General features: G+C 39.4%; 1 protein-coding gene across 2 annotated transcripts in view; it reads right to left on the bottom strand.

Moving 5' to 3' along the window:
- DERA (deoxyribose-phosphate aldolase) overlaps positions 1–13,358 on the bottom strand; it is a 54,080-nt gene that overhangs the window by 37,762 nt on the left and 2,960 nt on the right. For both annotated transcript variants that reach the window (XM_074901310.1, XM_074901311.1), the window contains exons 2-4: positions 6,982–7,079; positions 3,088–3,235; positions 1,304–1,399 (exon numbers count right to left, since the gene is read on the bottom strand). In XM_074901310.1, coding sequence (XP_074757411.1) covers positions 1,304–1,399; positions 3,088–3,235; positions 6,982–7,079 — 342 coding nt within the window. The remainder of the gene's footprint in view (positions 1–1,303; positions 1,400–3,087; positions 3,236–6,981; positions 7,080–13,358) is intronic.

Genomic DNA, 13,358 nt, shown 5'->3' with positions numbered 1-13,358 from the left:
TAGCAAGAAAGGGGATGCAGGCAGAGGCAAGAAAATGTTTTATTAATTGACCATAAAATTGCATATACCTCTAATACACCAAAGAGTTTGAAAGCTATTCTTTTTTTATCCCTATCACGATTCAAAAAAATCTAAAGGCACCTCATACTACTCTCTCTTCATCCAGAAGCATTAGCTCTTCCCTCAAGAACCAATGTCCAGCAAGATACTAAGTGCATCTTGTGAAAAGGTCTCTTTTTCATGACTTAAATTTTTCCAAAGCAGCCTACATAAGAAAGTACAATATCTATTGTTTCCAGCAGAACTGAGAAAACAAGGACTGAACTCATACATGAAGCAATACATTAATTCTCATCAATTCTTTTAAGTAGTATTTCAAGTTAAATCCTAGTAATACGTTTAAGAGCTAAATCACAATATCACAAAAATTTCTTTCGATGAGGTCTACTTAAGATTACATTTATGATGTTTAAGTACAAAATACAAAGGTAACTTCAGAAATGGAAAAAATAATCCCTTTTCTCTCTGACATATAAATGCATTTAGGACATATTTTTTCCCCCACACAACAGTGAAACAACAACAAAAAAAAACCGCCAGAAAACATGGATCTTAGCATTAAACACCCAATGTAACTTCAAAATTAGCTCTTGCTTTGAGCAGGAGGTTGGACCAGATGACATCCAGAGCTCCCTTGCAACCTACATAATTCTTTGATTCTGCTTCTTGCTTATTGTAGATTCAGGACTTTTCTCTCATGTGTGGTGACTGGAGGAAGAGCTGGCACTATGAGATTTGTAAGTACAAGTCCTGAACCTCTGTGCTGGTCAGCAGACAATAACCCTTGCCTCTGCATACAGCTTCACTGAATCCAGCTTGCAGGATTATACTTAAAAGCCAAAAAACTGATAGGGAAAAAATCCCCTTGTATTAGAACTCCTAAAGCTCATATCGCAATATTATTATTGTTGTTCTGATTATTATTATCATCTACTTAGAGTCTACTGATACTCTGTCCAGCATACTACCTCAATTTCTCCTATTCGGGTGAGGAAAACACTGATATATCTTAAGGACCTCTTTGAAGAGCTTCCAGCAAAACAGATTTGGCATTCCTGATAAGCTTGAAGTTGAAAGAAAACAAAAGATTATACCAGAAGCAAATCCTCCCATCCATTCCCTTCCTTCCACCTGATATGATACTTTTTCACCTTACTCTCTGAAACAAAAGCAAGTCCAAACTTCTGGATTTTTCTACATATTTTATAGCATAAAAATATTTAATTGTTTGAATAAAGCTTACCGGAAGCTACTGGAATGTTACAACCAGCAGCCTTTAGGGCATTAACAGCATCGGTGACTCTCGCAGGATATACACAAACTGCTCCGACAGTAATACCTGCAAAAGCCACAGTTCACTTTTCACATATAGATTTCCACCTTCTTGAGTGCAATCCATGTTATGAGGATGTGCACATTCTTCTCACCTCCCACTTGTGCATTCTTACAAGGATCTTAAGCACCTACACTAGGGATGTCTGTTATATTGCTCACACGGTTCAGGTAATTCTCCATATTGTTCCCTCCCTCATGTTCTTTAACCTGATCCTGGGACCAAGTTTACATTAGCAGGAGTTAAAACGCCAAGATTTTTACCAACATATTCACTGTTTAAAGCCAACACGTACAGTAAAGACATGCTTAGTCAGCAAACTGCTGCGAGAGAAACCACACTGCCAAGCTCTGTCATTACTTGTTGAGCCAGACTGAGCCCAGCAGCAACTGAGCAGTCTTTATGTTAATGTAGTCCTACTGCATTTCTAGTTAAATGGTATTCTCTCAAAGTCTCAGATAATTGACCTCATATTTAATACTTCAACTATCTGAAGAGTTCATAAATCCAAGTTTTAAAAAAACACTAATCTTTGATATTTTATCTGTATGGCTTAAAACCAAAGGCCTGATCCCCCTTTGGTTCTACATCATATGACTTCAATCAGTGGACCAATGCCTGTGTAAAACTGAAATATTTCAATAGTAAAAGCATGCCCCAAATGTTGCTGGTATCTTCTTTTTGTAGATCATAAGGCCAACATGACAGGACAAAAGTCAAATGGTATTCACTGACACATCAGTGATTACATCTAGAAAAATTCAGAAATGCTGCTCACATATAAAGAAGTTTTATTGATAGTTATATTTACAATCTCTAGTTGTTCTGAAGTCTTACTGTGCTCAGTCTTAGGTGCAACACTGGAATGGAGTCTGCCTGAGTAATGTCAATGAAAGTTTTACCACCAGTTCTTAAGGGCTGCCTTCGGCCCCTTCAGCTCTGTTGATTTAGCTGGGAACTCGGGGGGGAGGGGTGTGTGTGTGTGTGTGTGGTATACATGGATATGCACACAACCGCATACACTCACTACAGGACTGATTCCTTAAAGGATAATGGGCTGAAAAGATGTCTCCTCTCTTAACTACTGAAACAAGTAGGTAAAATATAATGTTTTCTGAAGGAAAAATTACATGCTTAGGACTGTGAAATGCATTTTTACTGACAGGCAAAATGGCAGGCTCGGTAGCTACAAACAGAACAGCAGCTAAGCACGAAATCCAAAGGAGTCACATGAACACTCCCCCTTCTCCAATTTACTAAGGACATAAGCAGATTAACATAATGCTCAATTAGTTTCACCTTAGTGCACTGTTATTAAAAGACATACACTGAGGTTATGCACTACTGGTTTCCACATCAAATTTGCTCATTAGGTATCATAACTTACAGTGTTGCCCTGAGTCCATGCTTTCCTTTGGTTGCCAAACTGAAAATGTTTTTTTTCTCCTTGTATTCCTGTATTAACTCAAAGGAATAGGTATTTTGCACTTAGAACTTAAGACAGTTGCTTTGAGTAAGACCATATAGGACCTAGTTTGTTCTCTCAGGACTATTAGCTCTGCAGTGCTGCCTACCATAACTGATTCCATTTCAGGAAGAAGGAGGCCATTTCTACAGCTTTCTGAAAACTGAAAAAATAATGAGGAAATGTAGACATTTTCTCTACAAAATACATACAACAAAAACTATCATACCTTTATCATGCATGTCCAAGGCTTTCAGCAGATCCTCTCTGATGGGATGCTTTGCTTTAAAACACAGTCTGTAAACATTTGAAGGAGTATCATCTCCTGAAAGAGTGGTAAGGTCTATACAGGTGACAGCTTTCAGAAACCAAGCAGCCTACAAAGGGAGTGAAGCAAGGAATACAGTATTTCAGTTTACACTTCCAAAGCCAAACTGACTTAGAAGATGCAGGAATCAGAAGCCTGGCTCTCACTCTAAGAATGAGGAAACACAGGAGATATAACATGGAGGATATGCAAAGAATGATTTATGACAGACGGGGTTGACAGATAGTTTTTCATGTCTTGAGCAGTATTGGTACAGTAAGGATTTGGAATCAAAAGTCCACTCTGTCAGAATCAAAGGATGAAATTCCAATTTTTGGTGCAAAAGCTAACTGCCAAATGGGACTCTTGTAAGAATCAAACATTTTCACCTGGACAAAAAGTGAAGAACCTCACTGTTATAATACGTGCCATTCTATACAGTATGTCTGAATCTTTAAGACTTGCATGCAAGAGAAATTACACACATCCTTCCAGCCGAGCACAGGTTTGCAGTTGTCAGTAACCAAACGAATCTACACATCAGCAATTTGCACACTACCACGCTTGCATGCTTCTCCTGCTGTGAGAGTGAAACATGGAATCAGTGGGGGGTAAGAACCCAGATTTCTTAAAACTTAGGGTCTAGACTCCAGATGTTTCCACATGCTTTTGTGTGAATCAGGAATAAAAAGCATCTGTAATTATTTGGTGAGAAAAAAAAAAAAAAAAGTAAGAGCTAAGTGACAAGGCTAAAGCACTCTTTAGATGAAAATGCTACAGAATTTTAAAAGATTTATTAATCAGAAAATGGAACAGAAGCAAAACTAAAAATTTTTGGTGTTTTTTTTGATGAACAAGAATTGAGCTGAAGACATTATTTTGAAATATTCATTGAAGGTCTTCCAGCAAATTCTCATTTACAGCAATGACTTCACAAAGCTGACATCTCTTAGCAGGCATTTGTTTAACAAAGGGGAGAGTTCGCAATGGCAAAGTCCATTTGAGACCATAAAGTACCTATCTTGACTTCTCTGCTCTGTGACACGATTGGTTAGTATAGGCAGCAAAACTTGTTGCTTCTGCATGGAGGCATTAGTCTGCAAATCTTAAGTGGCTGGCAGCCTACAAACCCTTCATACTTCACTGATAGGAGTCTCCTTTCTGAACCTGCAGTGAATGTTACACTGAAAACTGCTTTGAGCTGATTGAACAGAGTAATGAACCACTACTGGCCTCTGTCAGTCTAAGTTTGACTGCTTGTTTCTAACTTTCACCCTATAATACTTCAGAAGGGTTTTTCACTTTAAATGGTTTTAAGTTTCTTTTACTTGGATTATTTTGTCCTTCATTTGAGGGAATTTTTGTCTCATCTCTTATGACATGAATCATAAAGTCATCGAAACAGATGTAGTCAGAGAGTCCCAAGAACTGGCATGAGCATTTTTTTAAAAGGGTTTTTCAAATATGTATTTTGGGGAATGGGCTTCAAAATTTGAGTCTGTGGTGCTACTTAGATTCAAAGATGTAAAGGTTCAAAATCATCTCTTGTGAAATAAACAGCACATGACTATCCTCCAATGACAGTGTTTAAATACAGGAGAGATGCTTCTGGCATTCTTCAAAATAAAACCTTACACAAGTAGCTCAGTACCAGTGTTACTACACAGGAGAATGGAGAACTGTTAGTAATAATCAAACATTTGAACTACAGCCATGTTGAGGGAGTGATACTAAATCCCTTTCTTCCCAATGATTCTTTGTAATCAAAGCCTGTGGTTCTTTATTTCCTTTTTCTTTCTATAGCAGCTTTGGCCAAATCATAAAACTTCTTCATTCCTGATGTATCTGAAGATGGCCAAGGTTATGGAATACCCTCTGGATTTTCTCATTCATGCCATTTCCCAACCCAGAGTCACTGGATTGCCAAACTTGGTATCAAGTGACTTTTTATGCATAAGAAACTCTTGAGAAATGCTGAGCTGATGTCTAACCTTCCGCAGTTTATGTCAATTTTTTATTTAATCTTAACATTCAAAGCACAAACTTTAGGGTTCATGTAACAGGAAGTAAGCTTTTTTCTATCACCTTCCAGTAGGACCTTATAGCTACATCAAATTATCCCCAAAATGTCATCTGCAAGACCTGTGCTCATTATGAACGCAGCTTCAGCCACCCCAGAAGGGCTGCCTGACATGCTAAGCTGAGGATACCAATGATTCTGAACAGCTCTTTTAAGAATTAAGTATCATTAAATGATTCTTGCTTTATTATACTATGTTGGACTGTTAAGATTGATCCTTGAGTGTCTCCTTCCTCCTGCTTCCATATTAACAGCTACTGTTGAAAGTAAACAACTTGTTTAGCATACAGAGGGAAGGCATCACACACATTTCCTTGCAGAACAGCTGTTTAATGAATGAAGAATCAACTTGTCTTTGGACACCAGTTACAACCCCATGGCTGAGAGCTCACTAGGAGTTCCCAGGTCTGCTCCACAGCATTTCCCAGACCTTGCCCTTGGCTGAATGCTGCCAAAGCATTTTTAGCCCCCTGCAGCCAGCTCTGCCTGCCATTCCCCTCTCAGCGCTTCCTCTCCTGCTGCTGAACCACCATGCAGCCGTGCCTCACCGGCTCTGCTTTGCAGAAGATACTAGATTACACTGTTGACCTGATGGCTTTGCATTACAATTCTCACATACATAGAGAAACCAAAATGCATACTGGCCCAGTTATCTGACAGTTCTGCCATGGGGTCAATAACAGCAAAGGCTGACAGTAACAGTTGAGACATTAAATGTGTGTGTTCAATGAATACAAGATAGCTTTTAAGAAAAGTTCATTCGTAGCACTGGCTTTAGTGGTGACTTACCTGAACTTATTTGATACTAAGATGGACAATAACTGATCATTTACCTTATCCCAAGAGTTGAGAAGTCAGCCCCCTTAACATTTTCCTTCCTTCCTTCCTTCCTTCCTTCCTTCCTTCCTTCCTTCCTTCCTTCCTTCCTTCCTTCCTTCCTTCCTTCCTTCCTTCCCTCCTTCCTTCCTTCCCTCCTTCCTTCCTTCCTTCCTTTCTTCCTTCCCTCCTTCCTTCCTTCCTTCCTTCCTTCCTTCCTTCCTTCCTTCCTTCCTTCCTTCCTTCCTTCCTTCCTTCCTTCCTTCCTTCCTTCCTTCCCATTTTCTTTCTTTCTTTCTTTCTTTCTTTCTTTCTTTCTTTCTTTCTTTCTTTCTTTCTTTCTTTCTTTCTTTCTTTCTTTCTTTCTTTCTTTCTTTCTTTCTTTCTTTCTTTCTTTCTTTCTTTCTTTCTTTCTTTCTTTCTTTCTCCCCTCCAATGCCATAAAAAGTCAGAATATTTAAGATTTACGTAAGAACTAGTTAAGCAAAGAAATCACATATATTGGGGATGTTTAAGTAAAGAAAAATCATCCAGGTAGGTCAAACTTGACAGGGACCACGATTATATCTTACAGCTTTAAAATTAAAAAATAAGAACACAGCGTGCAGAGAAGTCTGTCTGGGAGACAGAATAAATGTGCTGGGATAGTAATATACAATTTAATCCACTCATGAATAAAGATGACTTAAATTCATTTGCGGTTTTGCCACTCATGAGTTATAAGGTTTTTAACTTGTTTGGATAAATACGTCACCTTATTCCATACCATCATCATCAAATACAAATTATTAAAATAAGACATGGACAAGCACATCTTTTAAGTTTACATGCATCTTGAAAAAAAATTCAATACTGCAGCCTGGAGAGGAGAGTGACTGCTTTAAAAATACAGGAACAGAATGCATAAAAAGAGCACTTACTTGCCAATTACCTTTCACAGTTCTCCATTTCTGAATTCGTTCTGCATACCTCACAACTGCAGGTCGATTCACATGCACTTTTGACATCCAGCCAAGTTCTGGGGAGGGAAAAAAAGAAGAAAAAGTCTCATTTATTTCTGTATTCTTTTAAGATATGGTGTGGGACTTCAGAAGAAAGTGGTAGCTTGGTTTGGGACCTCTGAAGAGCATGCTGTGCTTTTATGTCCTTTTAAGGGCTTGCATACTTATCACCGGTCCAAAATATCATAACATTAACTTCTGTTAGGGTATGATCTGTGAACTGGATGTTTCACACAGGGTGTTTTGTTTACCATTACAACTGAATTAACTTACTGCTGATGAGACACACTATGTTACCAATCCTGGACTATTATTATACTGCAGCATATCTAAAAAAAAAATTTAAAAAACACAAAACAGCCTTCTGTCATTGCTTGCTGATTTACTTCTTGATTTCAAGATACGGTAACATTTATTCAGTCCTTTGCTTGGCTGCTGGCACCCAGGATACAACAGTATTCTTTGTGTGCATGAACCTTGGTTTACAGGAACTGTACCACACACAGTCACCAAAACCTCTGCACAGACACTCACATAACAAAGCATTTGGGTTGCTATTGTCTACTGAATTTGCTACTGGGGCCTGACTAACTACAAGTTTCCTAAAGCACTGAATTCCTGGGCAACATACTTGCCTGGAAGCTGCTGAGATGCATGCCTGCCTGAGAAGTGCTCACTTTGCCAAGCACCCCAGAAGACTTGGGGGAAACATCTTCAAGATGTGAATTCCTTCAGATGACCACTACAGACAACCTAGCTCACAATTTCAATGAGTTTCAGTATCCACAAACAATAACCAGACCCAAGGAGAAGCAGATGCTCAATGTTTACTAAAATAATGAAACTGTCTAAAAACAGAAGCACCAAAAATTGGACACTGCTTAAAGAAGGGTAACTGACAGATAAAGAACTAAGGCTCCAGGCTCTTGAATCTTGAAATTTCTGCTTAGTATGATAAACCAAGTGTCATTTTGAATGTTAATAAACACAAACTTCTCACAGACCTACATAGGAAAAAAAAATCAGAATATCTTTAAAATCTCTTATATCCCAAATTATGTATAATTCTTCAAATCATATAAGCCATCCATGAAAATACTCTGAGAACAGCATCAACAATCATTAATCACCAATCATCAAGTTACCACCACCGATCATCAAATATCACCATCAGTTAGGGTCAGTATATGGACATGGGCTTAGATACTAAGAAAATAATTCTGGGTGACTTAAATTAAGAGCATCTCATCTCTATGAGTCTTCTTCAGTATTGTATTAAACTTGCATTTCCCTTGAGCACATTGATTAAAAGAGGTTTCAAACTTTAAAAAAAAATCAACAGAATCACTAATTTTGTACAGAAATCTTATCCTCAATTTTTTTCTTCCTACTTTATCGTTTTAATAGCCAAAAAAAAGTGCAGAACTAGTACAGTAGCTAAAATATGTGTAAATACAAGTTGTTTTTGCAATTAGACTTACAAAAAGCTCTGGAGAAACCAATTTAGGGTAAACATGACTCAGTGGAAATGGAGGACAAAGGCATGAAACACAGCTAAATAAAATCTTGTTCTGAGCATAGTAAGCCACCTTGCTACCACTTTCCTATTATCACATACAAGTAATTTAATGAGCAGTACCTACAAGGTCAAAATGTTGGCCAAAAGCAGAAAAAGTAAATCAAAGAAGGCATTTCGAAGGAATCCTAAGTAATTTAAGGATTTCTTTAAGAATTTAGCATCAGTCTCACTGTATGGCAACAAAGAAAAGGTGGAGTTTGAGAAGTTGCCAACTGAACAACAAACCCTCACCACTTCCCTCCACTTTCAAAGACAGAGGCTTATCTGGTGTGCCCCAAGAGCAAGAAGCTCAGCTAACACACAGAAAGCAAGTGAGAAAAGCTATTGCAACAAAACCTATGGCTACAACTTTCCTTGTTTTTGAATATGAATAAATGCAAATCATAGAAACACAGTCGAAATACAAGCTAGTGAAACTTCTATATCCTCTGCAGTTGCTCTAAGGTTGAGGTTCCAACATGATAATAAATAAATTCCCATGGGGCCACCATAGACAATAGGGGGAAGGAGGGAAGGAAGGGAGGAAGGGAGGAAGGGAGGAAGGGAGGAAGGGAGGAAGGAAGGAAGGAAGGAAGGAAGGAAGGAAGGAAGGAAGGAAGGAAGGAAGGAAGGAAGGAAGGAAGGAAGGAAGGAAGGAAGGAAGGAAGGAAGGAAGGAAGGAAGGACGGGCTCAGGTAGAATCATTTAATCATAATCCAATTTATCAAGATAACTTTTGAAACCTGCTGAGAAAGAAAAAAATAAGTGCACAGCACAGGCAGAAAACTTAAAAAAAAAAAAAGTGATTTTTTTAAAAATATCAGAATTCCATCCTGTCAGTACAACTTAATGTGAGAAATTATGCAGCTTACTAAAGGAAATAAAAGAGTGTAATAAAAAAACACACAGCGAGGAAGGACAAAGGTTCTGGTAATACCCAGCAGCAGATGGAGACTTCTATCTAACACAGACCTTTTATTCAAGCCCACTTCCCCATTAATTAAAGCAGTGGGCAAGTGAAAACAAATATGTCTCAGCGTAATTGTCTCTAAATAGACTTTCAAATTTTGCCATGTGAGGTCTCACCAAATCTTTAAATGTAAGTGTCTCTATTCAGAAAAATCACTCACAATTCCAGCTTTTTTTTTTTTCATTAAAAATAAGAATAAAACCATTATTTGAAATAGAACTGACTGCTTTCGGATTCTCCCCCTCCCACCCTCCCCCAAGCTTTATGATTTAGTATCTGGCTAAGGAAAACTATATTTAATTAGGCTCATTAACCTTGCAGTGTGAACACGTCTTTTTTTTTTTTTTTTTAAATAAGTCATCTGCTAGTCATCTGCACAGTCATGTGGCTTCAGGGATAAAAGTAATTAAAGCAGTTACACTACAGCTAATTAGCCAATATTCTGTAATCACTCTTCAAGTTTACTTTTTTCTCTGAAGGCATCTGAAAAAATCATATTCCAAACCTTAGCAGGAAATTCATCTCCTCTCTGAAGACCATGAATCCAAAAATACCAAGCATTTCCTTATAAGACAATAAATAAAACCACTTAATTAGTATAATTACATAAATATCTCAGATACCTAACACATCCCTCATAAAACAGACTAAGCTTTTCAGAAGCTTTAAAAGAAAAAAAAGTGTAGATGGCATCCCTTCAGATGGTGAAACAGAAAGCTCAAGAATGCCTGAGGCTGTAGTTTCACAAGCATTTTAAGGCATCACTCTCCCCAAAAGAAGCTGTCCTCTTAACCGGTTATTTCCTCCTCTGTGCCAGAAACAGCATGTGTGCTCCTGCTCTTACCATGAACACATGATAAAATGGTAAGGAAAGCGATGAAAGCTGTTATTTCTGGAGAAGCAGTGAAACTGCGTCCTGAACCTTTAGTGGAGAAATGTGTTCTGGACACAGGCTGACCCCAGCTGGCCATACACAGCCAAGCAAAGCCACTGAAAAGAGAGAAAAGGCTTCAGGATCAGGTCTCATTACAGTTATCTTACCATGTAAGCTGTTTAGAAGTTTGGGGGTTATTCAGTTTCTTCGAGACAGAAGCTGTAGTTATTTTTTCACAGTGATTCTTGCTATGGACCTATTTTATTTTCAAATGGCTCCTCCTTAAATGAGACAAGTTCCATCTCCAAGTCATCAGCATTCAGACACTCAAAGCACAACACCAAGGCATGAGTCCTGAACTAGAAATCAGCTCTACTATCTTGTGACATTAGTGAAATCACACAGTGTTCATGCTGATCACACGAAATGGATCACAGTATCCTCCAAAGCACTTTGAAAGCCGCTGACAAACCTTTCCTCAGAAAGCAAACAGCAGAACAGTGGGAGCTTCATTTCCTGAAGGTCCAAGTCCTCTGCTGTTCCTCTCTTCTCTCCTGGCTCCAGAGGCCTCTCCTCACCCCAATAACCCAGCTGTCCTGTTATGGTCCTTACAGCTATGGAGTAAAATAGGACATTGTTACTTGCATAAAGCCCCCCCAAAAAGATGTAATCAGAAGTCTTGTAACTGATAAGCTGTGTCTACCTTTCCCTCAACAGAGGGATTAATTCAGGCACTCCACCCCGTGACTTACATATTTCTGAGACATCTATCTGTCCTTCAAATTTGATTAAAATTGTCCAGCAGATTCAATAGGTGTTAGAAAGGAACATTGAAAAAACAGAGCCACAGTACAGGCTAAAACTAGCTATTAATATATTAGAACAAAATTACGTTATCTTGAAAAGAGATGCAAGACTTCATTATCTAAATGCCACTTACCAACAGGCTAGCTAGCTCTCACATGTAAATGGCTCAGAAATACCAACTATAATTAAAAATATCAATTGAAATATAATGAATGTATTTCTGGCCCTTCAACTAGAAGGGCTGAGCAATAGGGATATATTTTTTTTTTAGAATCCAAGAACATACTTTGCAAAACAACTGTAACTAATTATTCATTACTCAGAATACATATGTGTGTATATATACACACACACACATAAGACACACACAGTGGTAAAAAAACATATAATCATAGAATAATCTGGATTGAAAGATCTCTGAATGTCATTTGTCCAACCTTCTGTGCAAAGCAGGGTCAGCTCTGAGTTCAGACCAGGCTGCTGAGGGCTTTATTCAGTTGGGTTTGGAGAGTCCCCAAGGATGTAGACTGCGCAGCCTCTCTGGGCAATCTGCCACACAATCCGACTGTCCTGCATGAAGAAGCTTTTCCTTATGTCCAGTATGAACTTCTCTGCCTCAAGACAAGCCTGCTGTCTCGCTTCATCCCATCATGCAATGTTATGAAAAGCCTGGCTCTTCTTTCTTGATACACTCCCCATAGGGATAAGCAGGCTGCTGTCAGGACCTCTGAAGCCATTGCTTCCCCAGCCCAGCTCCCTCAGCCTGTCCTTACAGGGCAGGTGCTCCAGCCCCTGACCATCTTGGTGGCCCTCTGCTGAACTTGTGACAGTTTATCAATCTCTTTCTTCTGTTGGGAGACAACAAAACTGGTCACAATCTTCCAGATATGGCCTAGCAAGTGCTGAACAGAGGGAACAATCCCTCCCAATCCCTCCGTTTTCATGAGCTCCTGGCTGTATTGCCACTGGCACGGCCTGGAAGGCCGCTGGCCATCTCTGCTGCTGGGTCAGTGCTGGCTCGTGCCCAGCTCGCTGCCCACCAGCCCCTGGGCCTTTGGGCAGAGCTGCTCCCCAGGCAGGCAGCCCCAGCCTGTGTGGCTGCCGGGGCCCATCCTTCCCGGGGCAGGGCTCTGCCTTCAGCCCCGCTCAGTGTCACTGGGCTCCTGCTGACCCATGTCCCCAGTCAGTTTGGGTCCCTCTGAATGATCTGGCTAATTTAGTCTCATTTGCAAACTCTATGACATAGCAGTCCATCACTTCTTGCAGATCACTGAAAAAAAATGTTACATGGGATGGGTCCCATGCTAGACCCCCGCATGACCCTACTCAGTACCAGCCTCAAAGTAGAGTATGACTTATTGACCGTCACCTTCTCAGCCCAACCATCCAAACAGGATTTTAATCATTTTGGCATCCACCCATCCAAATGTCCCAATTTGGACACAGAATACTTCAAAAGAGTGTCAAAAGCCTTGCTAAGGTTGAAGTAAATTACATCCACTGTTCTCCCCTTGTCCATATATATCCAGTCACTTTACTATGGAAGACAATTAGGTTGGCCAGGCACAATTTACTCTTTTACCAGTACAATAAATGATAAAACTATGTGACTGGCAATCAACTCTACTGTTGTTTTGCCATGTGACCTTGTGTTATAATTCAGGCCATTCCCCCCTCCATTCTCTTTACTGAGTGGCCTGAAGAAAGACTTGTATCTAGGCACAAGTTCACGCTCCACACAAACAAGCTGTGTTATCTGATTGGTTTTAAACATCCTACTTGCCATTTTCTGCCTCTACCAAAGGTTACTGAATGTCTTGTCTTTCTCCACAATGCTGTTGCATCAAAATTCCATCCGAAGGGAACACAAAACCCCTGTAGCAGATGTCTGCATCTCCACAGTTAAACCGAAGGAGTATGCTGTTAGCTTACACTACAAAGCAGATGCTCATAGATGTGTTTCACTATTTTGTTGTGAAGTCGCATTAAGAAGTTGCATCTGATGCTTTCCTGAAACGTGACAAAATATAAAGCATCTGGTCTGTTATACTCCATTGTCCTTGGGAGCAGAGCAGGAGACGCAGACT

Source organism: Athene noctua, chromosome 3, assembly GCF_965140245.1.
Source record: "Athene noctua chromosome 3, bAthNoc1.hap1.1, whole genome shotgun sequence".
NCBI lineage: Eukaryota > Metazoa > Chordata > Aves > Strigiformes > Strigidae > Athene > Athene noctua.
The sequence above is the reverse complement of the archived record's forward strand: the minus strand, read 5'-3'. Positions and strand labels throughout refer to the sequence as shown.